Source organism: Bos javanicus, chromosome 22, assembly GCF_032452875.1.
Source record: "Bos javanicus breed banteng chromosome 22, ARS-OSU_banteng_1.0, whole genome shotgun sequence".
Classification (NCBI taxonomy): domain Eukaryota; kingdom Metazoa; phylum Chordata; class Mammalia; order Artiodactyla; family Bovidae; genus Bos; species Bos javanicus.
Genome location: NC_083889.1, coordinates 53,370,002 through 53,397,153, shown reverse-complemented (window position 1 = coordinate 53,397,153; position 27,152 = coordinate 53,370,002). Strand labels below are relative to the sequence as shown.

The window sequence follows — 27,152 nt, the reverse complement described above, 5'->3', positions numbered from 1 at the left end:
CCTTTCTCTTGGCCCGTCCTCACCATTTTCTCTTGAAACACTTTTCTACCCCACAGGATTTATCCACCCTCTTTTCTAATCCCTGCAACCGTCCAGTTCCACCTGCCCATCTGTTGCCCATGTGTTCTCTCTGATGCTCAAGGCTAATTTTCTGAAAATGATAAAGTCAAGGAGCCAGGCCACCTTTGTCATCCTTTGGTCCTTCCAGCCACACTCTTCTGTGGAGGGGGTCGCATGGGGGGGGGGGTGGACGGTTTGCAACAACCCCACACCTAAGATCGGGGATGACCCCAAGGTGAAGAGGGGGCTGTGCTCAGAATAACTTGGTGAGGATTTAGGATAACTTTCTTCCCCGTACCAAACGTCCCTCCAAATCTGTCAAATATATCCTATCAAGTTTTCAGGATGCCTGAAATTCCCAGCATTCCTTCTGATTGGAGGGTTGACCTCTGCTAGGTCCCTGTTCACGCACAGTGGGTCCTGAGACACACTGAAGATGGAAAACTCAAGTGCTAGGCCAGGGGAGAGATAGGGAGGGACAGAAAACTGAGGCTAGGAGCATTCAAAACAAATTTGGCCTCCTGGGCAATGTCACCTAAGGCCTGAGTGGAGCCAATTTCCTACCATCCTGACCCATACAGAGCTTGTTCCATGCTTTATCTCTAGTCCTCCTTCTGTATCACTCCATTCACCCAAGAACCTAACCCAGATCCCTCATAAACAGAGAGCTTTTAAAAATCTTAAATAATGGTATTTCCCTGGTGATCAGTGACTATAAATCCATGCTCCCAATGCAGGGGGCCCAGGTTCGATCTCTGGCGGGGGAACTAGATCCCACATACCACACTAAGAGTTTGTGTGCTGTAACTAATGATTCTGATTGCTGCAATGAAGATCAAAGACCCTGAGTGCTACAACTAAGATCCAGCACAGACAAGTAAATAAATAATAAAAGAATCTTAAATAATCATCTTGGGTAGAAATGAGGAGAACATAAACAGCCCAAGGTAAGTCAGTACATGCTAATCTTTTATTTGCATCCATGATACAGTGATGGTTTCTATATTTTATGAGATGATTTTTAAGAGTAATTCATATTTGTCCTGTCACAGGCAGGTTTCACAAATGAAAGCCATGCGTTCAACAAACCAGGCACTGTCTGGGCTGGTGAGCCCATTGGCTGGTGCCTGTTGTTGAGTGGAAGATGTAATGTAAGCAAGTGTAGGAAGAAGAAACAAAAGTGGAAAAAAGCTAAAAAGATGATCTCCTATCCACTTAACCAACCATAAACACTGCTGGGCACTGAGGGAGGTTCTAGATATGCACAATGGGGTTCGTGCCCTCAAGGAACCTCCACTCTGGCTGGGGTCACCTGGGGTCATCTGAGGTCCGGGGCTGCCCTGGGCTTGGAGGCATGTTCCTATTTAGAGAGCAGCATGGTTTCTCTCTTGCTGATTTTGTCGGAGAGAGGGTGGAGGTGGAAATGCTGTGAAGAGTTTCTTCCCTTGGCGCTGTTGTGGGTTTTTAATGCTCCAGGAATGGCAGGAGGTCTACAGCCCTGAGTCCAGGGCATCTCTTTTTTGACTGGATAAGAAGGGACAGGCCCACAGTGGCCCAGCTCAGGTTCAATAGTGGTAGAGGGAAGGGAAAGGAGGAGCTTGTCGTCCATGAAGAGTGTGGCCAACGAACATGGAGTGTGGTCGCTGGGTTGCGGCTTGCAGGCTGCTTCCTTCAGCAGTCCAACCCAGGGTCCCTTTCTGGTAGGGTGGGTGCCCCTCCATCTTCCCATTCATTTCTCTCTCTCTCTCTGTGCCTCTTCCCTTGTATTCTCTAGGAGCTAGATTAGGAGAAGACTCTGGATTAAAGATTACCCTAGACTACTGGAGGGCCTAAAACATCACTAGAAATGCAGAGACAAACATGATTGTACTGATGAAGTGCTCCCAGGGATATGGCTGTATGTGTTGACTCAGAGAAGTATCTTGGGATATGAAGGAATGGGATGGGCTGAGGAGACCATGGAGTGAGGTTCTCAAAGGCCGTGCTCAGCGGTGACACAAGATCCCCAAACCTGCCTTCTAAGAAGAGTGGGCTCAAAACCAGCTCTGATTTAGCGAAGTAGGTGGGTGATGGAGTCCTCTGCCCTTCTGCTCCCTGGGCTCAGTCCGCCCTCTGAACAGAATTTGAATACAGTTTTAATAACATCAGCTTGAAGGAGTGCGGGATGATGAGCCTGACCAGAAGCTCATAGGCTTAGCTCTGCCCCCATAGCTATCTGTCTCCTTCCTCTGCTCTTCCTTTCTTCCATGGTGAGTGATGGCCACGCCAATCGATTAGCAAATCCATGGGAGTTTTGTTGTTTAACAACTGCACCAGCCAGCCCTCCCCAACAGATGCTACAGGCATAATTCTAAAAACTAGACCCTCACTCTTCCCCAGTCAGGTCAAACTCCTTCAAGACTGGCTGCCCAGGGGCAAAGAGATCATTGAAACTGGAGCAGGAACTTCAGGGGAAATGCTGTATAAACCCTCTAAGCTCTAGGTGAGGGCTCTACTGTTGTTTAGTTGCTATGTCATGTCCAACTCTGCGACCCTGTGGACTGTAGCCTGCCAGGCTCCTCTGTCCATGGGATTACCCAGGCAAGAATACTGGAGTGAGTTGTCATTTCCTTCTACATGAGATCTTCCTGACCCAGGGATCAGACCTGTGTCTCCTGCGTTGGCAGGCAGATTCAACAAGCATGTGTTGAATGCCTGCTGAGTGCAAAGTCTTGCTCAGGGGACTGTGGAAGTCTCTGGAATTCCCATTTTCAAGGAGTTGCAGCCAAATGTTCTTAACTGGGGTGCATGTCAGAATCACCTAGGGAGCTTTTCCAAACGCCCTACTCCAGAGTGAATCAGGCTCACAGATTGGGATCAGGTCTGTGGGGTAGGGGAAAGCTTAGAGGGTGGTTTTCATCTACGTCCTTTGATGTGAAGCTCTGGGATATTGTAAGAAATAGGCAGTGTACCACTAAATAAAAAGGATGGGCAAGGTAAACCACTGCCACAGAGAGAGAGAGACGCAGTGTGCTCTGAGAGTGGAGACTAGCAAAGAAAAGTTAGTATTGGTAAAGAAGCAGGCTGGGGCAAACAGGGTGGAATGTGTCACGTGGTCCTGGCTCCCCCACAAGCACATCAGAACACGGGCGGCAGCTGTTACTTTTCTCTGCACCCAGTACAGTGACAGGACACTGGGGCCCTGCTTGGCAGGTGCAGGCCCAGGTTCCCACCATCTGGGAGTTTCCAGTGTGATGGGGCAGGGAGAGCAGACATCCGTGGGTGCAACTACAACACACTGGAAGGGGACAAATGCTATTTCAGAGGGACAGGCAGGGTGCCTCGACACCACAGAGACTGTTCTCCTAATGTACGGATTGCAGATGCCTTACCGAGGGTGCTGGTGTTTCAGATAGGGCCTGCCGGTTAAGGAGTAGAAGGCCCAGCATGACAGAGGACCAGAGGAGACTGGGAGAAGGGTGTTTGGGAAAGGACCAATGTGGTCTTTTGTGATTGGGTTCTAGGCTGCTTGGGGGGTGAAGATTTATGTTGGATCAAAATTGGATGTGAGAGCTGGACCATAAAAAAGGCTGAAAGCCGAAGAACTGATACTTCCCAACTGTGGCTCTGGAGAAGACTCTTGAGAGTCCCGCGGATTTCAAGGAAATCAAACCAGTCAATCCTAAAGGAAATCAACCCTGAATATTCCCTGGAAGGGCTGATGCTGAAGCTGAAGCTCAGATACTCTGGCCACCTGATGCAAAGAGCTGACTCATTGGAAAAGACCCTGATGCTGGGAAAGACTGAGGACAGAAGGAGAAGGGGGTGACAGAGGACAAGATGGTTGGATGGCATCACCGACTCAATGAACTTGAGTCTGAACAAATTCCAAGAAGTAGTGAAGGAGAGGGAAGCCTGGTGTGCTGTAATCCATGGGGTTGCAGAGTCAGACACAACTTAGCGACTGAACGACCACAAAAATTAGAAAGAATGGAAAAGTTAGTTGACACCAGATTGAAGGGGTCTTTATTTACATGCAAATAAAGCCTATGGTATTTGGGCTTTATCTGAACCTAACGTGAGGGTTTTGAAGTGCTGTGATATCAATGCAGAGGACACTTGGTGGGGAAAGAAATGAGCAGCAGGAAGACGCTGAGGATGTGAGGCTGTTTGGGGAGGAAGCCACAGGCATGTGAGAGATACTGGGAAGGTAACATCAACAGGACCTGGCCGTGGGCGTGGAGGGAAAGGAAATGCAGGGCTCCAAGATAACCCGGCTTGTGGAGAAAGCTGGCACCATCAACCAGGAGCAGGAGAACACTTCAGGTGGAACGTGATGGATCGGAAGCGTCAGTTCAACATCGACTTGGAGAGGAGGAGGTGCTGGAGGAATCTTCACCCTGGATGCCTTCAGCAAGGTGGGTGTCCAGTCATCTGGGCCCTCAGGGCTCGACTGTTGGCACCTGGAGGGTAGTATCTGCATCTCATTCCTCTTTATAGCTTCCACATAAACGCCTGTAGAAGGTGGCACTTACTGCATTCATTCTTTCAATAAAAGATTTACAGACTAAATATGCAAGTAGCCAGTTCATGTGCCGGACGCTGGAGCTATGGTACAGGGCACATCTCTGGTCCAGCTGTGGGAATTCAGAATCCATGTTTCATTCTGACTGTGCTTGTTTGCAGGTGTGATCACTTCTGCTCTGCAGACAGCCCCATCCAGAGCCACCACCTCCAACACCGGGCGACAATCCTATAGTCAGGGAGGGAACACCGTCTTGCCAGCAGCCTAGAGCTGCACAACTGAATTCCAGACCCTCGTCAAGTCCTGAAGGACGCTTCTTTCCCAGAAGCCTTTCACATTTGAGAGTCTCCTGACCTCATCAAGGATGAGAAATCCATGTTTGAATGAAGGAATAAAGGAGAAAAGATTTCCTCAAAATCTAAGAAGCATTTTTCTGGATGGCAATGTAAGATTTCCAGGTGGGGAACTTTTCTGCAGAAGAGGGGGCCCGTAGGACCCCCTGGTGTAACGTACTGCTGTCATCCACCAGCCGCAGCTGTAGCGTTTCCCAGCCTGGTGCCCTCCATCTCCTTCCTGCCCCACCAAACTCCCCTTCAATAGAAGGAGATGCCCTCGTAGGTGAAGGCAACTGGGGGGTGAGGTGACGGAGGAAGGCTGGGCGCCTGCTGCCGGCACAGCCAGAAGCGCCGGAGCAGACTTTTGAGGTGCCTGCGGAACTTGACCCCGACGAAGACGTAGAGCACGGGGTTGAAGCAGCAGTGGGAGAAGGCCACGTTGCGGCAGATGAGCAGGGCGTAATCCAGCTGCTGGCTGACCTCACAGCTCTGAATGACCCCCAGTTTCAACAGTGTCTGCAGGAACAGGATCAGGTTGTAGGGAGCCCAGCTGAGGAAGTATGCCGCCACGATGGTGAAGATGAGCCTCACCGTGCGGTGGCGCCGTTTGGACCGTGAGCGGAACAGGGTCCTGAGGATCTCCACGTAGCAGAACAGGATGACCCCCACGGACAGCAGGAAGATGACATTGTGCTGGTAGACGGAGGCGAGGAACCACTCGAGTTCCGAATAGTCACAGCCCGAAGGGAACACCTTGTGGAAGATGGCATCAGGGATAGAGGACAGGATGCTAGCTGCCCACACGGCGGCCGTCACCAGCACACGGCGCTGGAGGGTGTGGACACGCAGGGACGAGATGGGACTCACCACCGACAGGTAGCGATGGATGGTCATGATGGTCAGGAAGGAGATGCTGCTGTAGAGGCTGATGGAGAAGACCATGTTGAGGAGCTTGCACAGGAGGTCTCCCAGCACCCAGCCCCAGTGGTACCCCAAGATCCACACAGGCAACAGGCAGGAGAACACCAGGTCTGAGAGGCACAGGTTGAGGATGAAAACGTTGGTGAGGGACTCCAGGCTCTCATACTTCACCAAGACCCACAGCACCAGGCTGTTGCCCACCAGGCTGAGAAAGAACACCAGGCAGTACAGGATGGTGGTGCTGACAGTGGCGAAGACAAAGGTCCTCTTCTCACACAGAAAGCTCTGAGGATCATACTCATAAAAGGTGGTGGACTCCGGGATGTCTGAGGGCTCCATCTAGACGCTGAGACCATCTGAAGTGATAGAGACATGGAGTTCAAAGCCATGTGGTTAGGCTAGAGAGCAACAGGACCCAAGGTACAAAAAGATGTGATCCATGGCCCAGCTACTGGTTGGTGAACTTTATAATGGAATTAGGAACTTTTCAGTAGCACTAAGGTAGACCAGTGTCCCAGGAGGTGTAACAGAAAGACAGTGGAACTGGATATCAAAGTTCATGAACCGCAGCACGCCAGGCCTCGCTGTCCATTACCAACTCCTGGAGTTTACCCAAACTCATGTCCATTGAGTTGGTGATGCCACCTAACCATCTCATCCTCTGTCATCCCCTTCTCCTCCCGCCTTCAATCTTTCCCAACATCAGGGTCTTTTCAAATGAGTCAGCTCTTCACATCAGGTGGCCAAAATATTGGAGAAAAACCTGAGATCAAATGTAGGGCCCAAAATTGTGTTCTTGGACAAGCTTTTTAACCTTTCTGAACCTTAGGTCCTTATCTTCAAAGCAGGGCTAATGATCCCAGCGTCATCCCTTCATTTATTAATACCTAGTGAGCATTTACCAATCCTACTTGCCTTCCTGTCTCCTCTCCCTCTGTCCCTCCCTTCCTTTCTTCCTCTGCTCCTTCCTTTCCTTCCTCACTCCCAGAAAGTATAGGAATCCTGACAGCAGGATTGTTTCAGGACACTTGCAGTCTCTTGGAACCAGTCAAAAAAGAAAAGAGACAAATGAAGCAAACATCTGTTTCATGTAAATCTAATTATGAAATAATCTCAAGACTTCAATGAATGTTGAGAATCTGGGAGATCAGATCCCCACTAACACAGGATTAACTCCCAAAGCAGAAAGCTTCATCATCCAGGAGCTTGGTTTATAGAATATCTTATGAGCAAGTAGAAATAACCTATGTTCAATAGAAGGTGAGTGGCTAGGAAAACATAAAGGCAAATTGACTCAGTCCTCTGGGTTAGTGAGATTTTAGAAACAGTGAGACTAGAAAGCCAAGGAGACAGGAAAAGGGGTTGAAGAGCTGGCAATTTCACTGAGAGAGGCAGATGAAGCTGCAGGGCCTCAGAGGAGGATGGGAGACCTGGATGAAGCAGCTACGTGAAACAGAGCACACTGTAAGAGTTCTCTGCGTCCACTCTGAGCCAGGCCCCGTGCTGACTCGCAGTGCTCATCTGCTCCCTTCATCCCGCAGCACTCTCTCACGAGATGGGACCATTTCCACTTTACAGAAGAGGAAACCAGCTCAGACTGGTAAAACGAACTGCTCAATGTTATAAAGCCAGGAAACAGCCAGGAAGGCCAACACTAGAACCCAGACTTTATGTCCTTGTATTTTGAGGAGAAGAAATGGAGGAATAGTTTACCATTTTCCAGTTTGGGATAGGAGGACTAATAAGGAGGGGAGGGAGTCTCCAAATTTATCCTATTTTAGGTAGGTAAGTCAATTTGCCTCTTGAAACACAAAAGTGAAGATAACTGAAAATATTAAGATGGTTGTTTTGTTTTGTATTCTTTTACTATATAGGGGGATACAGATAGTTCTGCATATTTACTGTCCACTTCTGGTTCTTATTTTCAAAGTACTTATGGCTTTTATTTCTTTCTCTACTTGAGATAATACTGTTTTCCTTATGGATTTTAAGAGCCCTTTACTTAAACTGGTCAACCCATTCTGCTTTTAATCATATCTCATGGTCTTATTTTTTTGACATTTAGAAATTGAGTGCTTACATTTTAAAGAAGAGTTTATCTGACTCAATACAACAGCCCATAATGATCAGTGACACACAGCAGGCACCATGATAGATGTTGGATTTTAGGATGTGAACATAATAGTTTCTATCTATAAGAAGTTTACAGTTTCCTGACAAGTTGAAGTGGAGATATTTTGGGACGGGAGTTTGTTAAGCACACTTCCTGTCATACAAAGCCCAAACTGGTTATTTGGGAAAAGTTTTAAAAGAGGCACTAAAACATAGAAAAAGTAAGAGAATTCCAGAAAAACATCTGCTTCACTGACTATACTAAAGCCTTTGACTGTGTGGATCACAACAAACTGTGGAACATTCTTAAAGAGATGGGAATATCAGACCACCTTACCTACCTCCTGAGAAATCTGTATGCAGGTCAAGAAGCAACAGTTAGAACCGGACATGGAACAATGGACTGTTCCAAATTGGAAAAGGAGTATGTCAAGGCTGTATATTGTTTATATACAAGGCTGTATGTTGATTATTTAACTTATGTGCAGGGCATATCGTGTGAAATGGCTGACTGGATGAAGTTCAAGCTGGAATCAAGATTGCCGGGAGAAATATAACCTCAGATATGCAGATGACACCACTCTAATGGCAGAAAGTGACGAGGAACTAAAGAGTCTCTTGATGAAGGTGAAACAGGAGAGGGAAAAAGCCGGTTTGAAATCCCATATTCAAAAAACTAAGATCATGGCACCTGGACCCATCACTTCATGGCAAATAGAAGTGGAAATAATGGAAAGTGACAGATTTTATTTTCTTGGGCTCCAAAATCACTGCAGATGGTGACTGCAGACATGAAATTAAAAGACACTTACTCCTTGGGAAGGAAAGTTATGACCAACGTAGAGAGCATATTAAAAAGCAGAGATATTACTTTGTCAACAAAGGTCCATACAGTCAAAGATATGGTTATTCCAGTAGTCGTGTATGGATGTGAGAGTTGGACTATAAAGAAAGCTGAGTGCCAAAGAATTGATGCTTTTGAACTGTGGTGTTGGAGAAGACTCTTGAGAGTTTCTTGGACTGCAAGGAGATCCAACCAGTCCATCCTAAAGGAAATCAGTCCTGAATATTCATTGCAAGGACTGGTGCTGGAGCAGAAACACCAATACTTTGGGCACCTGATGTGAAGAACAGACTCGTTGGCAAAGACTCTGATGCTGGGAAAGATTGGAGGCAGGAGGAGAAGGGGACAACAAAGGATGAGATGGTTGGATGGCATCACCAACTCAATGGACATGAGTTTGAGCAAGTTCTAAGAACTGGTGGTGGACAGGGAAGCCTGGAGTACAGCAGTCCATGGGGTGGCAAAGAGTTGGACATAACTGAGCGACTGAACTGAACTGAAAACTCTAGCTAGACTGAGAACAAAAAGAGAGAACATGAATTGTCAATAGCGGGTATGAAAGAGTGGTTATTGCTACAGGTCTTACAAACTTTAAAATAATAACAAAGAAATATTATGATCAATTTTAACCAATTCAAAAACATATATGAAATAGAAAGATTTCTTTAAAAATTCAACCTACCAGAACTGACATGAAATGATATGACATAATCCTACCTTTATTACAGAAACTTTGTCAACTCTAAAAAACTAAGAAACTATTCTACAAAGAAGACTCCAGAACCAGATTTTTCTAGTGCATTCTGTCAAACATATCAGGAAGAAATAACACTGATCTTATACAAACTACATGAAATACAGGATGGAGTAGTTCTCCAATTGTTTTATGAGACCAACATAACCTTGATACCAAAACCAGATAAAAATTACAGTAAAAGAAAACTATAGACCAGTAGACCAATATTTCTCATGAAGACAGATATAAAAATCCTTAACCAAATATTAGCAAATCAAATCCAGCAATATATTTTAAAAGGTTAATACATCATGACCAAGTGTTTATCCCAAAAGTATGAAGTTGGTTTAACATTTGAAAATCAATCAATTTAAGTGACCATACTAAGACAAAACTATATGATCCTTTTTGACAAATACAGAAGAGCATTTGACAAAACTCAACAACAATTCATGATATAAACTCAGCAAACTAGAAATTAAAGGGATATCAGGCACCTACAAAAACAAATCATTCCATGTTTTGTCAGTTATTAATACATTTACTCAAGTTTTCAGAGGTGCTCTTGGTCTGGGCATGGTGGGCCTTGGGCACGGAAAGGAGAATGGTGCCAAACCCCAGGCTTCTCAGAGTTTCATCCTAGGGGTTCCCTTTGCATGTCCTTGCCCTCCCACCTTGAGATCTCCGAAGTCCACTTCAATTCTAACAGAGTAACTTTAGCTTTCTGGTCCACAGAATAATTTGGATTGAGAAATACAGCTCTAAATTATTCAAACACTAATAATAACAATGCCTTACATAAAGATTTATAACCAAACACCTCCCCTTTCTTTAGCACAAGAAAAAGGATTATGTATGACAGTCCTACTCAAAGCATGTTCTACTGACACGCTTTGCAGCATTGCAGATTTTTGAGAAAACCCAGATTCAGGGAACCAGAGCCTCTGGATGGAGGGCTCAGGAATCTGCGTTATTTAGCTGGTCTCCAGGTGCTTCTGATACCTACTCAGTATTTAAGAATTCCAGCTATCAGCTATTAAAAGTAGAGGAAAACATACGTTTGAAAGGGTTGTAAAGGAACTCACCTATATGTGCACCTCTGTACAAGCGCCTTCAGGCAGAAATGGTGCTTCTCTGTTCCTTATTTTGCACAAAGAAACTGAGACACCCTCTCAGTGGGCTAGAGGAAGGCGGTGGTGGCATTCAATTGCTAAGTCACGTCCAACTCTTTGCGACCCAATAGACTGCAGGACACCAAGCTTCCCTGTCCTTCACTACCTCTTGGAGTTTGTTCAAACTCATGTCCATTCAGTGGGTGATGCTATCCAACCATCTCAACATTAGGCTCTTTCCCAGAAGCAGAATCTTTTTCAATGAGTCTTTTCCTAAGTTGTTGACTTAGGTGTCATTTGAGCCCCTCAGTGCCACCAAGGACAGATAAAGTAATTTTGCAGTTAGGGATCTTAAAAGATAATGTGTTTTTTAAAGTGGTATTTTAAATTTTATCAAAAACTATATGTGGGACTTCCTTAGTGGTCCAGTGTTTAAGAATCCACCCGCCAATGCAGGGGACACAGGTTCGATCCCTGGTCCAAGAAGAAATTCCACGTGCCACAGAGCCGCTAAGCCCATATACCACAATTACTGAGCCCGAATCCCGCAACTTATGAGCCCATGGCTCCAGAACAACTGAAGCCATCGCATCCTGGAGCCTGTGCTCTGCAACAGGAGAAGCCACCGCAATGAGAGGCCTGTGCACTGCAACGAAGAGCCGTCCCCGCTTGCCACAACTAGAGAAAGCCCGCACTCAGCAACGGTGATTCACTGCGGCCAAAAATAACTGAGAATAGCTACATGTTTTAAAGTAATGTATAAATACCAGTAGTGCATGACTATTATTATTTTAAATTGAAATAATTCATGTAACATAAAATTTACCATTTTAAACTGCACGATTCAGTGGTTTTTGGCATATTCAGTGTTGTACACAGCCATTACTACCCAACTCAGAACATTTCCATCACCCTCAAAAGAAATTCATGCTTGTTTGCCAGGAGTCGATCTTACTCCCTAGTTCCCTCCATCTCTTGGCAACCACTGGTCTACTTTCTGTCTCTATGGTTTGCCTATTCTAGAAATTTCATGTGAGTTGAACCATATAATATGTGATCCTTTTTGTGTCTGGATACTTTTACTCGGCACAATATTTTCAGGGTTCATCCATGTTGCAGCATGTGTCAGTACTTCATTCCTCCTTATGGATGAATAATATTCCACTGTATGGATAAACCACATTTCAACCAGCTGTCAACTGAATGACATTTGGATTGTTTCCACTCTTTGGATGTGATGAATAAGGCTGCTCTGAACATTCATTTGTAAGTTTCTGTATGCATATAATTTTTTTCAATTCTCTTGGGTATTTACCTAGGAGCAGGATTGTTTGATTGTTTGAGGAACTGATAAATCATCTTCCACAGAGCTGCTTCAAATTTTTTTTCCCAACAATAATATATGAAGGCTCAAATTTTGTAGTCTTTCTCTGCAAAAACATGATCCTATCATGTACACTGATTTATCCTTTTTCCATTCAACGCAGCAGCATGAAAGTCTCTCCAAGCCTATCCTATTCTTTTCAATGGCTAGAAAGTGTTCCACTGCATTATGGTGTTAGGGTTTGCTTCTTTTCCTTTCAACGAACATCCATCTTGCATTCAATTTTTAAAATTATCAGAATGCTGCAAGGATTATAATACATATACTTTTAATGTACTGGTATTGAATTTCTGTAGGATGGATTACTAGAAGCGATGCATTTCTGGATCATAGAGAATGTGCATTTTACATTTTGGCAAGTATTGTTAAAGTGCTGCACTCAATATGCCAGCATATTTGGAAAACTCAGCAGTGGCCACAGGACTGGAAAAGGTCACTTTTCATTCCAATCCCAAGGAAAGGCAATGCCAAAGAATGTTCAAACTACTGCACAATTGCATACATCTTACATGCTAGCAAAGTAATGCTCAAAATTCTCCAAGCCAGGCTTTAGCAATACATGAACCATGAACTTCCAGACATTCCAGCTAGATTTAGAAAAGGCAGAGGAACAAGAGACCAATTTGCAAACATCCGTTGGATCATCGAAAAAGCAAGAGAGTTCCAGAAAAACATCTACTTCTGCTTTATTGACTATTCCAAATCCTTTGACTGTGTGGATCACAATAAACTGTGGAAAGTCCTTAAAGAGATGGGAATATCAGACCACCTGACCTGCCTCTTGAGAAATCTGTATGCAGATCAGGAAGCAACACTTAGAATCAGACATGGAACAACAGATTGGTTGCAAATTGGGAAAGGAGTACGTCAAGGCTGTATATGGTAACCCTGCTTGTTTAACTTCTATGCAGAGTACACGTGAAATGCCAGGCTGGATGAAGTTTAAGCTGGAATCAAGATTTCTGGGAGAAATATCAATAACCTCAGATATACAGATGACACCATATTTATGGCAGAAAGCAAAGAACTAAAGAGTCTCTTGATGAAAGTGAAAGAGGAGAGTGAAAAAGTTGGCTTAAAACTCAACATTCAGAAAACTAAGATCATGGCATCTGGTCCCATCACTTCATGGCAAATAGAAGGGGAAACAGTGTAAGCAATTACAGATTTTATTTTCTCAGGCTCCAAAATCACTGTAGATGGTGATTGCAGCCATGAAATTAAAAGATGCTTGCTCCTTGGAAGAAAAGTTATGACCAATCTAGTCAGCATATTAAAAAGCAGAGACATTACTTTGCCAACAAAGGTCCTTCTAGTCAGAGTTATGGTTTTTCCAGTAGTCATGAATGGATGTGAGAGTTGGACTATAAAGAAAGCTGAGCACTGAAGAATTGATGTTTTTGAACTGTGGTGTTGGAGAAGACTCTTGAGAGTCCCTTGGACCGCAAGGAGATCCAACCAGTCAATCCTAAAGAAAATCAGCCGTGAATATTCATTGGAAGGACTGATGCTGAAGCTGAAACTCCAATACTTTGGTCACCTGATGCAAAGAACTGACTCATTTGAAAAGACCCTGATGCTGGGAAAGATTGAAGGCAAGAGGAGAAGGGGATGACAGAGGATGAGATGGTTGGATGGCATCACTGACTCGATGGACATGAGTTTGAGTAAGCTCTGGGAGATGGTGATGGCCAGGGAAGCCTGGCGTGCTGCAGTCCATGGGCTTGGAAAGAGTCGGACAAAACTGAGTGACTGAAGTGAACTGAAGTGTTGCCAAAATACTATTTACGTCTTCTAAAATGGTTGTATTTATTTACATTTCCACAATAGTGTACACCTAGTCAAAATCAGGTGTTAGTAACTTTAAAAAGTTTTGTCAGTCTGAAAGGATACTTGTAATATTATGTTGTTTTGATTCAAATTTTGTTGTTTTGAATTAGGAATTTTCTCTACAAATTTACTCTCCCAATTGTGTGTGAGTGTGTGTGTATGCATGTCTGTAATAACTGCTCTTTGCCAAGGTAGGTAATTAATGAAAGGACTCATACAGCAAGTGTTTAACAAATGTCTGTTCCCTAAATATGAAGACAAAATTTGAAAGTATCATTTCACATTTCCTCACATTTGGTTTCATTATTAAAGAATTTCATGCTCTCGCCTTAAACAGAAAGTTCTAAAACACTGGCTGGGCTGGACACAGATGGAATTGAGGTTCAGCCTCATACAGACTCAACATACAGAGGGGGAAGTTCAGTTCTGGGTGAGGCACAAAGTATTTAGAGGTCTGGTTATCATAGTTAAGGTCTGGATCCCTCTGTGGGGAAGCGGGATTCAGGGCCGAGATCAGCATCAGAGGTCTCTGGCATCAGCATCAGAGTGCAGCTCTTGGTGGGAATGAATTGCTTTTAATAAGAGAACTGCTGACTCTAGATCCCCAGGGTCTCATGACCTAATTGGACCAAATCCAGGGAGAGGGATAGTTGTTTTGGTCTCAGCCCCATGCACATGAGAGCAGGCAGAGGGACATGAAAGGTCTTGCACTTTTAGGAGCCCTTAGAGAGAGCATCCTGGCTTCACTGGGATTCATAGGGCCCAGAAGGCAAGAGGCCAACAGCACTCAGAGGCCCTCCACCTCTCTGCTGGAACATCTAGCCTCTGGCTGAGGTGGCTCCAATGGAGAGACTGGAGCTAGCATTTGATCTGGGCAGAGGAATGATGGAGCTAGCTCACCACCCTGCATTTTATTTTTAGGACTTTTGTGAACTGGCTGCTGTCACATTGGTGGCTTGAAATCAACCATGGTGGAAGTATTGACACCTTGGAATCTTGTCAGTGAGTTCAGTCGATCAGTCATGTCCGATTCTTTTCAAACCCATGGACTGCAGCATGCCACACCTCTCTGTCCATCACCAACTCCTGGAGTTTACCCAAACTCATGTCCATTGAGTCGGTGATGCCATCCAACCATCTCATCCTCTGTCGACCCCTTCTCCTCCCACCTTCAATCTTTCCCAGCATCAGGGTCTTTTCAAATGAGTCAGTTCTTTGCATCAGGTGGCCAAAGTTTTGGGGTTTCAGCTTCAGCATCAGTCCTTCCAATGAATATTCAGGACTGATTTCCTTTAGATTGGACTAGTTGGATCTCCTTGAGGTCCAAGGAACTCTCTAGAGTCTTCTCCAACACCATAGTTCAAAAGCATCAATTCTTTGGCACTCAACTTTCTTTATAGTCCAACTCTCATATCCATATGTGACTACTGGAAAAACCATAGCTTTGATTAGAAGGACCTTTGTTGGCAAAGTAATGTCTCTGCTTTTTAATATGCTGTCTAGGTTGGTTATAACTTTTCTTCCAAAGAGCAAGCATCTTTTAATTTCATAGCTGCAGTCACCACCTGCAGTGATTTTGGAGCCCCCCAAAATTAAGTCTCTCACTGTTTCCACTGTTTCCCCATTTATTTGCCATGAAGTGATGGGACCAGATGCCATGATCTTAGTTTTCTGAATGTTGAATTTTAAGGCAACTTTTTCACTCACCTCTTTCACTTTCATCAAGAGGCTCTTTAGTTCCTCTTCACTTTCTGCCATAAGGGTAGTGTCATCTGCATATCTGAAGTTATTGATATTTCTCCCGGCAATCTTGATTCCAGCTTGTACTTCTTCCAGCCTGGAATTTCTCATGATGTACTCTGCATAGAAGTTAAATAAGCAGGGCAACAATATACAGCCTTGACGTACTCCTTTCCCTATTTGGAAGCAGTCTGTTGTTCCATGTCCAGTTCTAACTGTTGCTTCCTGACCTGCATACAGATTTCTCAAGAGGCAGGTCAGGTGGTCTGATATTCCCATCTCTTTAATGATTTTCCACAGTTTGTTGTGATCCATACAGTCAAAAGATTTGGCAATGTCAATAAAGCAGAAGTAGATGCTTTTCTGGAATGCTCTTGCTTTTTCAACGATCCAACAGATGTTGGCAAATTGATCTCTGGTTCCTCTGCCTCTTCTAAATCCAGCTTGAACATCTGCAAGTTCACGGTTCATGTGAACTTGTGGAAGCCTGGACTGGAGAATTTTGAGCGTTACTTTACTAGCGTGTGAGATAAGTGAAATTGTGCAGTAGTTTGAACATTCCTTGGCATTGCCTTTCTTTGGGATTGGAATGAAAACTGACCTTTTCCAGTCCTGTGGCCACTGCTGAGTTTTCCAAATTTGCTGGCATATTGAGTGCAGCACTTTCACAGCATCATCTTTTAGGATTTGAAATAGCTCAACTGGAATTCCATCACCTCCACTAGCTTTGCTCATAGTGATGCTCCCTGAGGCCCACTTGATTTTGCATTCCAGGATGTCTGGCTCTAGGTGAGTGATCACACCATCGTGATTATCTGGGTCGTGAAGATCTTTTTTGTATAGTTCTTCTGTGTATTCTTGCCACCTCTTCTTAATATCTTCTGCTTCTGTTAGGTCCATACCATTTCTGTCCTTTATTGAAGCCATCTTTGCATGAAATTTTCCCTTGGTATCTCTGATTTTCTTGAAAACATCTCTAGTCTTTCCCATTCTATTGTTTTCCTCTATGTCTTTGCATTGATCACTGAGGAAGGCTTTCTTATCTCTTCTTGCTATTCTTTGGAACTCTGCATTCAAATGAGTGTATCTTTCCTTTTCCCCATTGCCTTTCTCTTTTCTTTTTACAACTATTTGTAAGGCCTCCTCAGACAACCATTTTGCCTTTTTGCATTTCTTTTTCTTGGGGATGGTCTTGGTCCCTGCCTCCTGTACAAGGTCATGATCCTCCTTACATAGTTCTCCAGGCACTCTATCAGATCTAATCCCTTGAATCTATTCGTTGCTTCTACTGTATAAACATAAGGGATTTGATTTAGGTCATACCTGAATGGTCTATTGGTTTTCCCTACTTTCATCAATTTAAGTCTGAGTTTGGCAATAAGGAGTTCATTATCTGAGCCACAGTCAGCTCCTGGTCTTGTTTTTGCTGACTGTATAGAGCTTCTCCATCTTTGGCTGCAAAGAGTATAATCAATCTGATTTCGGTGTTGACCATCTGGTGATGTCTGGTGCGGAGTCTTCTCTTGTGTTGTTGGAAGAGGGTGTTTGCTATGACCAATGCGTTCTCTTGGCAAAACTCTATTAGCCTTTGCCCTGCTTCAGTCTGTACTCCAAGGCCAAATTTCCCTGTTACTCCAGGTGTTTGTGGTCATGTATGGATGTCAGAGTTGGACTGTGAAGAAGGCTGAGCGCCAAAGAATTGATGTTTTTGAACTGTAGTGTTGGAGAAGACTCTCGAGAGTCTCTTGGACTGCAAGGAGATCCAACCAGTCCATTCTGAAGGAGATCATCCCTGGATTTCTTTGGAGGGAATGATGCTGAAGCTGAAACTCCAGTACTCCAGTACTTCGCCACCTCATGCGAAGAGTTGACTCATTGGAAAAGACTCTGATGCTGGGAGGGATTGGGGGCAGGAGGAGAAGGGGATGACAGAGGATGAGATGGCTGGATGGCATTACTGACTCGATGGATGTGAGTCTGGGTGAACTCTGGGAGTTGGTGATGGACAGGGAGGCCTGGCGTGCTGCGATTCATGGGGTCGCAAAGAGTCGGACATGACTGAGTGACTGAACTGAACTGAAAGTGAAAAGGACATCTTTTTGGGGTGTTAGTTCTAGAAAGTCTTGTAGATCATAGAACCATCCAACTTTAGCTTCTTCAGCGTTACTGGTCAGGGCATAGAGTTGGATTACTGTGATATTGAATAGTTTGCCTTGGAAACGAACAGAGATCATTCTGTCATTTCTGAGATTGCATTCAAGTACTGCTTTTTGGACTCTCTTGTTGACTATGATGGCTACTCCATTTCTCCTAAGGGATTCCTGCCCACAGTAGTAGGTATAATGGCCACCTGAGTTAAATTCACCCATTCCATCCATTTTAGTTCGCTGATTCCTAAAATGTCAATGTTTGCTCTTGCCAGCTCCTGTTTGACCACTTCCAATTTGCCTTGATTCATGGACCTAACATTCCAGGTTCCTATGCAATACTGCTCTTTACAGCATTGGACTTTGCTTCCATCACCAGTCACATCCACAACTGGGTGTTGTTTTTGCCTTGGCTCCGTCTCTTCATTCTTTCTCGAGTTATTTCTCCACTGATCTCCAGTAGCATATTGCGCACATACTGACTGGGGGAGTTCACCTTTCAGTGTCATATCTTTTTGCCTTTTTATACTGTTAATGAGGTTCTCAAGGCAAGAATACTGAAGTAGTTTGCCATTTCCTTCTCCAGTGGACCACGTTTTGTTAGAACTCTCCACCATGACCCGTCAGTCTTAGGAGGCCCTACACGGCATGGCTCATAGTTTCATTGAGTTAGACAAGGTTGTGGTCCATGTGATTGGATTGGTTAGTTTTCTATGATTGTGGTTTTCAGTCTGTCTGCCCTCTGATGGAGAAGGATAAGAGGCTTATGGAGCTTCCTGATGGGAGAGACTGACTGAGGGGGAAACTGGAAAATGGAATCTGGAAGTCAATGCAAATCAGGGCTTTACCCTCTGGAGAGCTGGTCATTACAATTTACCAGGCCACCTGGATAGAAGGTTATCATTTTCCTAGAATTGCTCCTGAGATAATGTCCCAAGTTCCTATTCTTGCTGGTGTAGTGGTATCATTCAGGATTCCAGGAAGGGACAGATGGTCCTTTCAAGAGGGTGACTGAGGATAATGCAAAGAATGGACTTTCACAAAGGCATGGACAGGGTGTGGGATGCAGGCAGAGATGGGGAGGTGTCCCTGGACCAGTGAGGGCAGGCAGTGGCTACTGAGCCCAGGCCTGGGGAAGAAAAAGCCACTGGAGGACCTGGTGAGATGGGCTCTTGGAGAAGGTTGCTAGACATCAGCCATGGCCTGGAAGGATGGATGTAAGGCACTCAGTTAAGAGCCTTAGATGGCCTGACCCTGGCCAGCTCGTGGGATGCACGCTTCCCTTGTCCGCTGCACTCAGTGGCCACACACGTTACTTCCGCTCCCCTCCCCCCAGTTCATTACTCCTCCTTGGCTCAGATTTCACCCTCCTGAACAGGTCAGACTCTCTTGACTGTGTTCTTTTGCACCTTGTCATTCTCCAAAACTGTTCTCTGCTTATGCTCACTGTGCTTATTATTTTTAATCCAATAATGATTCATTTAACAATTAAAATACCAGCAGCTCACATTTCCTGGCACTTCCCACATGCCAGGCACTGGGTTATGGCTGTATTTGAGAAGGCAGGCGCCATGTCTCTGCCTTGATCACTGCTCTGTCTCTCCATTGCCCAGGACACAGCCTGGAACACAGTATGAGCTAGACCAACATGGGGAGTAAAAATCCCCTCAGTACGCGCAGCAAGTGTTTCCTAGCTCTTCTGTAGTAGGGACATTAAATATGGCTGCAAATGTTTTTCCAGTCTTTCCATTGAGAGGCAGGGTCTAACTCCATTCTTCTTGAATGTGGGCTGGTCTTGGTGACTTGCTTGATGGATAGAATTTGGTGGACATGAGATTCTGGGACTCCTAGGTCATAAGAAGCCGAGCAGCCTTCAGCTGGGTCCCTACCGTTCTCATTGATAGCCCTGAACCACCATTTATGAAGTCCAGCTCCATGAGGCCACCACACTGGTGAGGCTGCATGTGGGGCAGCTGATCTTGCCCAGTCCAGCTTTCTAGCCTCCTCTACTGGAACCAGACCTGGTGGGGAAGCTTGGAGCAATCCATCTTCTAGCTCAGTGGCATGAGGGGACCCCCACTGATGCCACTTGAAAAAGAATTACCCAGCTGAGTGCTGCTCAAGCTTCCAAGTCACAATTTGTGAGACACAATAAAATGGCTCTTATTTTAGGCCTCTGTATTGGAGGGTGCCTCATTACAGAGCAAGAGTCAGAACTTGTAATATTGGTTTCGGGGAAATCCCTGCATCGATTTTCCATTCCACCTTCGCCCATCCCACGCTCTACATGCCCCCCTGACGACTATCACCATCCGGAGTTTTACTAACTCTCCAGAAACTAACCTTTGATGTGGCTTTAACAGAGGTGCCTACTCGATTGAGCTTCCATTTGAACATGGCTGGGAAATCCCCTGAGAGCAGGTCTGGCTGTTTAGTAGGTAGTGAAGAGCGCTGAGTTGGTCTGGGTCAAGGGCCAAATTTTCCCGCTGACCCCTTCAACCTTTTGTGATGGTGAAGTCACCAACTCCCGGGGAGAGGCCCTTTCCTTGGAGGTCCGCTCTGTTCACCCACAGGCCTGGGTGGATGGTTTTCACACTGAGAGTTGGGGAAATCAGCCACTGGCCAGGGCTGCCCTGCTTTCACTGAGGACTTGCTCCCTAGCCAGGACTGTCCCGGGTACAGCAAACTCCACTGGCATCACCAGGACTCATCGTCAAGGAGCTTCCGAGGGCCCCATGGCTGCGGTTAGAGGACTGAACCCCAGGGTGTGCTCAGAAGGTGTGGAGGGTTCTGGATGGAGCCGTTTGGACGTGTCTGGCAGCACCACAGACTAAAGAGACATTTGAAGAGCGGGAGACCTCTTGACCTTCTCCAGGGACTCTGGAAGGGGCCGCTTGGGATGTCCCTGGGGCTTTGCCAGCCCATCCTGAGCCTCAAGGGCTCCCTCTTCTCACTTGCTTCACTGCTCCTCAAGTACATGGGTTGGTGGGTGAGGTGGGGACCCTTCTCCTGGCAGAAGCAGCCAGGGTCTGGAGAAGACTGGGGACAGGAGGTGTCTGTGATGCAGTGAGACAGGCGCATCAGGGCTGGACCTCACGGAGCCTCAGCCCCTCTGTGATGCTCTTGGCCACTGTCGTTTTTGTACCATGTGGGGCTCATGAGGACAGGGGATCCCCAGGTCCTGCCTACAGACCAACAGAAACAAGGGCTTCAGGTGAGGCCTGGGCCTCTGCATTCGTGACAAGTCTGGGGGTTCATAAGGAAGCTAGGCAGTGTAGAGATTAACACCACAGGCTCTAGAGTTGGGCTGCAGGGGTTCAAAGGTGGACTCCAGGATTCAGTGCCCATTTAATAATTCTGGCGCCTCAGTTTCCAACATGAATTGCAGATAATTACAATTATCTGCAACATCAATTGCAGATAATTACAACCTCACTGGCTTGTTAAGAGGATCGAACAAAGCGGATGAGTTAGGTATGAGGATAACCCCCAGTGAGTGCTCTATAACTGTGAGCTCCAGCTCCCCAGAGAGTGGCAAGAGACGAAATGCAGAGAGCTGTACCTTCAGTACATGGTCAGAGCTCAATAAATGTTGGCTGAATGGAGGACAAGAGCAGGACACAGCCAGCCACACCACTGGCACAACCATGCCATGAACATTAATTTTCATAACAGCCTCTGGCATTGTTCTAGGGGCTGGTGGCTCACAAAGGAATAAATCATTCTCTGCCCTTCAGATGCTCACAGGCTCACAAAGGTGGAAACGGGTGTTAGAAGGCAATGTGTTAAGTGCAGTGTGAGGAAAAGGCTCTGGGCATGCCAGCCTTGGAGAGGTGAGGAAGGCTTCCTAGAGGAGGTGATGTCAAAGGTAGATCTGAAGGATGAGTAGGAGTTATGCAGGGAAAGGTGGCTAAATGTCAGGTGTGGGGGAACACTTATGCAATGGGGCACATTCTGAGCCTCCTAATGATTCACACCGAGAGAGGTGTGTGGTGGAAGTGGCAGACTGCTAGGGTTTGAGGCTGGAAAGATGAGCAGCATCAGAGGCTTGGGTTGATTTGGGTTGCCCGACGCCTGCAGGTCTGACTAGCTCATCTCACGCACTGCATGTCCTTATCACGAAGGTTGTCTTGTGTATCACTGAATAACACTTCCCTGGATCAGTCAGTTAGCACCCTACTTCAGCATCCAGAATATAAAAAGTCACTGAGGTCCAAATCCCTGCCCAGCCACTCTCAAGTAGACGAGTGTCAAATATTAATAATTTGGAGTCCATGTTTCAAAACCACCACATGGAGATTTGGGGACAAGTTCCTGAAGGAGAGTACATGGGCTAAGTCTTGAAAGGTAGGAGTAGGAGTGAAGGGAGAGAGCAGAGGAGGAAGGATGTGCCATTTGGGGACCAGCAAGTGTAAACATAGGGGACAGGAAGTCTCCAGGCTGGGTCAGAGGACTCTATTTAAGGCTCAAGAGGGGAAGATATATGCTAAGAGGGTGGTGAGAGATGAGCAGGAGGGAGAGACAAAGGCCCTCGGGTGCTAAGCTCAGGAGTCTAGAATTCATCCTGAATGGAGAACTAGCAAAGGGTTTTAAGCAGAGGAGTAAGGTGATCACTGGATTCACTAGGATGGTCTTGGCTGTAAATGACAAAACACAGGGCCAAAGAGGCTTAAGTGGTGGCAGCTATTGATTTCCCATAGGGAGGTAATGCTAGGGTTGGTGTAGTACTTTGGCAATGTCATCAAAAACCACGGCCCCTTCTACCTCATGTACTAGCCTCAGTGCCTCTGTAATATCATTCCCTCATGCCTGCAAGATGCCTGCTATGGTACCAAGTATCACAGCTTTGTACAGCATTGAGGGCAGGAAATAAGGAAACATGTTTAAACAACCAGCTTTTCACTGGGGGCAATTTTGTGATGTTTGGTGGCCATTTTTGGTCATCTTAGCTTGGGGAAGCTACTGACATCTGGCAGGTAGAGGCCAGGGATACGGACAAACAGGACAAACTCCTACAAAAGAAAATTAACAAAATAGCGATTGTGTCAAGGTTGAAAAACCCTGGTCTACACTGATTGAGTGCCTCCCTCACTGGACCTCTGGAACTAACAGCCTGCCCAAAGATTCAGTTTCTGAGGGACCTGAGACACTGCCAGTTATATCTGTGTATTATAAAGCTACAACCATGTAAATGTTTAGATAGATTGAAATATAAGAAACAAAAATTAAACAACCTGCAAGACAGAAATAGTTATCAGATGGGGAAGGAACATACTTATATATGTACATATATTACATATAAACACAAATACAATATACATATAGTTTTCATTTCATGTCATTTGAGAAGGGCGTTATTATCGCTCAGACATTGAATTGGTTTGCAGGACATAGCTTTCTCTCTTCTCAATACATCTTTAGTTCCTGGAATTTCTATTCCATTGTTGTAGTCAGTGTAGTGTCTTCTTTCCTTTCGATTTTCCAAAGCAGAATTTGTCGGACTGGCCTTGTTGAGATGGGGGCAGTGATGGTGGGAAGGGAGAAGAGGCTGACCAGGAAGGCAGGTGCTGCCAACATAAAAGAAATTCAGCTTGCCTACAGGCAACCCAGAACCTGAAATACCTCTATTTCCGCTGGAGGGTTCTGGTTTGACCTAGTTTTTTCAGAGATATGATGCTGATTTGGTGCTTTTTTTTTTTTTCTTCCTAAACAGCTTCCTTTTCCTGTTTTTTTGTTTTTAAATCATGGTCCCTGCCATTAGCTTTGTTTTTTGAAAATGAGAATTTGAGCTGCACTGGTTAGGTGTGGGTATAAGTATGCCACGGGCATGTGTGTGGGCTTGCGTATGTGTGGTTGTGTGCTCCTGTGTGTGTATGGTGGGGTGGTTCATATAGATTTCCATATCAACACAACTTAGCTGACAAAGTTCTGGGCTCCCTCAATGATAAAGATGGGTCTCCTTTCAACCCATCCTCACTATGTAATCAACAATTGAAAATAATATAATAAAAAATAGTAAACCCACATACTGTGCCTAAAAATCTTCAACAAGTGAATTACCAGAAAATAAAGAGCACCCTTTTCAATAATCCAAGGATCAAAGAGGACTTAACAGGAATTTAAAAAAAAAAAACGATGAATGGGATAAAAATGAAAACATAACACCAAATTTTGTGGGACACAGTTAAAAGCAGCACCAAGAGGGAAATTTTTAGCACTAAGAAAGAGAAAATATCTCACATAAATAATCTAAGCACTTAAGAACCTAAAGAGACACAAACTCAAGTAGAAGGACGGGAAAAACGAAGAGAACTGATAAAATTGCAAACATAAAACCAACAGAGAAACGAAACAAAAAAAGTATGTTCTTTGAAAAGATCAATAAAAGTGGTATGCCTCTAGAAAGACTAACAAAAAAAAACACGGGGCCGAGGCAGTGGACGGCTGGAGCGGATTGGCTGCGCGCTCAGCGGCGAGGCCACGGAGAGCTGTGGGCTCAAGATGGCGGCGCCGAAGGCCGCCCCGGGGACGGTGAGCTGCGGCCTACCTGGCTGCCCAACCACGCCGTGTTCTTGCGGCTCCGAGAGGGACGGAAAAACCAGAGCTCAGCTGAAACCGAGAAGCCAGCTTCATCATTGCCTTCGTCGCCGCCACTGCCTCCTCAGCTGTTGATGAGAAAGCTGGTCTTGGGCCTCGCAGAGAGCTCTTTCTGTGGGGCGCAGAAGACAGCGCCTTCTTAGTCATGCGCCTTCGGGGCCCCAGCTGCGCCGGTGAGGAGCCCTCCCTCTCGCAGTACCAGAGATGGCTTTGCATAAATGCACCCCTGTTTGAAATCTATCAAGCCTTGTTAAGCCCAGCACAACATCATGTAGCATCATGTAGGAATAAAAGGACTTATATTAGAATTACCTAAAAGATGGGGAAAGAATTCTGAATTTGAAGGTGGAAAATCAGCAGTGAATTGTAGCACGACTCCCGTTGCTGAGAGATTTTTCACCAGTTCAACCTCTCTGACTCTGAAGCATGCTGCCTGGTATCCGAGAGAGTTGCTAGATACTCAAATTGTGCCGTTAACGTCAGACAACGTCATAAGAATTTACCCTTTGCGTGAGCCCCAGACACCGACTAAGGTCATCGTACTTTCAGAAGCAGAAGAGGAAAGTCTCATACTCAACAAAGGAAGGGCCTACACAGCATCTCTGGAGGAGACAGCAGTTGCATTTGACTTTGGGCCATTGTCAGCAGTCCCAAAGCACATATTTGGATGAAAAGGCAAAGAAGAAGTAGTGGCTACTCCCTGTACATCTTATATGAAAATGAGGAGACTTTCCTTACGTTTGTTAGTCTGTTGCACAGCCCTGGGAGTGTGGGTAAGCTATTCGGCCCGTTGCCCATGCATCCTGCTGTTGAAGATAACTATGGCTACCATGCTTGTGCTGTGCTTTGCTTACCATGTGTCGCCAACATCCTGGTGATTACTACTGAGTCAGGAATGCTTCATCACTGCGTTGTGCTGGAGGGGGAAGAAGAAGATGACCACACATCAGAAAAGTCCTGGGATTCCGGGGCTGACCTCATTCCATCACTGTATGTGTTTGTGTTGAGTTGGAGCTTGCTCTGAAACTGGCATCTGGAGAGGATGAGCCCTTTGATTCTGACTTTTCTTGTCCAATGAAACTTCATAGAGATCCCAAGTGTCCCTTAAGATTCCACTGTACTCATTAAGCTGCTGTACATAGTGTTGGGCTACCTTGGATTCATAAACTTCACAGGTTTCTTGGATCAGATGAAGAAGACAAGGACAGTTTACAGGAACCGGCTACAGAACAGAAGTGCTTTGTACAGCGCATTCTTTGTAGGAAGCCACTGCCATGCAGTCAGCCAGCTCCTTTTCAAGGATTCTGGATCATCCCTGACATCCTGGGGCCAACAATGATCTGCATCACCAGTACCTATGAATACCTCCTCAGGCCTTTACTAAGCACAGTCCATCTAGCGTCTCCTCCCCTGCTTTGTACCCGAGAAGATGTTGAAATGGCAGAGTCTCCCCTCCGTATTCTGGCTGAAACCCCGGATTCCTTTGAAAAGCATATTAGAAGCATTTGCAACGTAGTGTTGCAAATCCAGCATTTTTGAAATCATCTGAAAAAGATACGGCTCCTCCTCCCAAAGCATGTCTTCAGCTCATCAGCAGAGCCACCCAGGTGTTCAGGGAATACTACATTCTTAAACAGGACCCGGCAAATGAGGAGATTCAGCGGAGGGTCAAATTGTTGTGTGACTAAAAAAGAAACAATTAGAAGATCTCAATTACTGTTGAGAGGAGAGGAAAAATCTACGGGAAATGGCTGAGCGCTTAGCTGACAAATATGAGGAAGCCAAGGAGAAACAAGAAGACATCATGAACAGAATGAAAAAAGTACTTCACAGTTTTCAGTCTCAGCTCCCAGTTCTCTCTGACAGTGAGAGAGACACAAAGAAAGAATTATAGCGATACTCATCAACTTCGTCATTTGGGCAATGCTGTCAAATGGGTTACTATGAAAAAAGACTATCAACAACGAAAGATGGAAAGGTACTGAGTCCTCAAAAGCCCACCATTACTCTCAGCACCTACCAGTGGAAATGCATTCAGTCCATCCTGAAGGAGAAGGGTGAGCACATAAGAGAAATGGTGAAGCAAATTAATGGCATCCGAAATCATGTAAACTTCTGAACCACCAAGAACAGACTCACATCTGAGTTAACACACATGAAGGCTTAATCTCACTGTAAAATGAACACGTAGCACTAATATATAGGTAGGTGCCTTGTTAGTGCAGTAGGTAGTGCGTCAATCTCATAATTTATAAAGAGGCATTCTGGATGAACTTTGGTGTGATTGTACATTACTTTTTATACTCTTATATAATTAATTGAATAAATGCTTGTACTTAAAAAAGAGGAAGACAAATTATTAAACACTAATAACAGGAAGGAAACTGTGTGTCACTACACATTCTGCAGACATCAAAGGTAATAATCAAATCATATGAACATCTATAACTTAGATGAAGTACATAAATTCCTCAAAATACAGATTATCTCAACACACTCAATATGAAATAAATAACTTGAATAGCCCTTCAAGGAAATTGAAGTCACAATTTAAAGACTTTTGAGAAAGAAATTTCCAATAATTTGACTGGAGGATTCTTTCAAATGTTTAAAGAAGAATTATCACCCATTCTACATAATCTTTTACAGAAAGTAGAAGAAGAGACAACACTTCACACCTCACTTTGTGAGACCAGTATTACCCTGCTACCAAAACTGGATAAAGATGGTACCAAAAAGTACATAGTATAACCATGGATCAATATCCTTCACAAATACAAATAAAAAAACCTTTAATAAATATTAGCAAACAGAATACAGGATTTATTCC

General features: G+C 45.0%; 2 protein-coding genes and 1 pseudogene across 2 annotated transcripts in view; 1 reads left to right on the top strand and 2 right to left on the bottom strand.

Moving 5' to 3' along the window:
• The window catches only part of FYCO1 (FYVE and coiled-coil domain autophagy adaptor 1), a 103,491-nt gene extending 79,131 nt beyond the window's left edge, over window positions 1-24,360 (bottom strand). The window contains exon 1 of the mRNA XM_061397028.1: window positions 24,273-24,360. The gene's annotated coding sequence lies outside the window, so the exon portion shown is untranslated. The remainder of the gene's footprint in view (window positions 1-24,272) is intronic.
• XCR1 (X-C motif chemokine receptor 1) lies at window positions 1,009-10,672 on the bottom strand. The gene is made up of 2 exons (XM_061397036.1): window positions 10,598-10,672; window positions 1,009-6,176 (listed from the first exon to the last, which is right to left on the bottom strand). Exon 2 carries the CDS (start codon window positions 6,157-6,159, stop codon window positions 5,158-5,160), a length of 1,002 nt encoding a protein of 333 aa, XP_061253020.1. The 5' UTR covers window positions 6,160-6,176; window positions 10,598-10,672; the 3' UTR covers window positions 1,009-5,157.
• On the top strand, window positions 24,088-26,441 carry LOC133235481 (nuclear pore complex protein Nup88-like; annotated as a pseudogene).
• Window positions 26,442-27,152: the final 711 nt, after the last annotated feature.

Bases quoted from the DNA above. Each gene is read 5' to 3' on its own strand.
- XCR1 (XM_061397036.1), bottom strand. From the start codon at position 6,159: ATGGAGCCCTCAGACATCCCGGAGTCCACCACCTTTTATGAGTATGAT.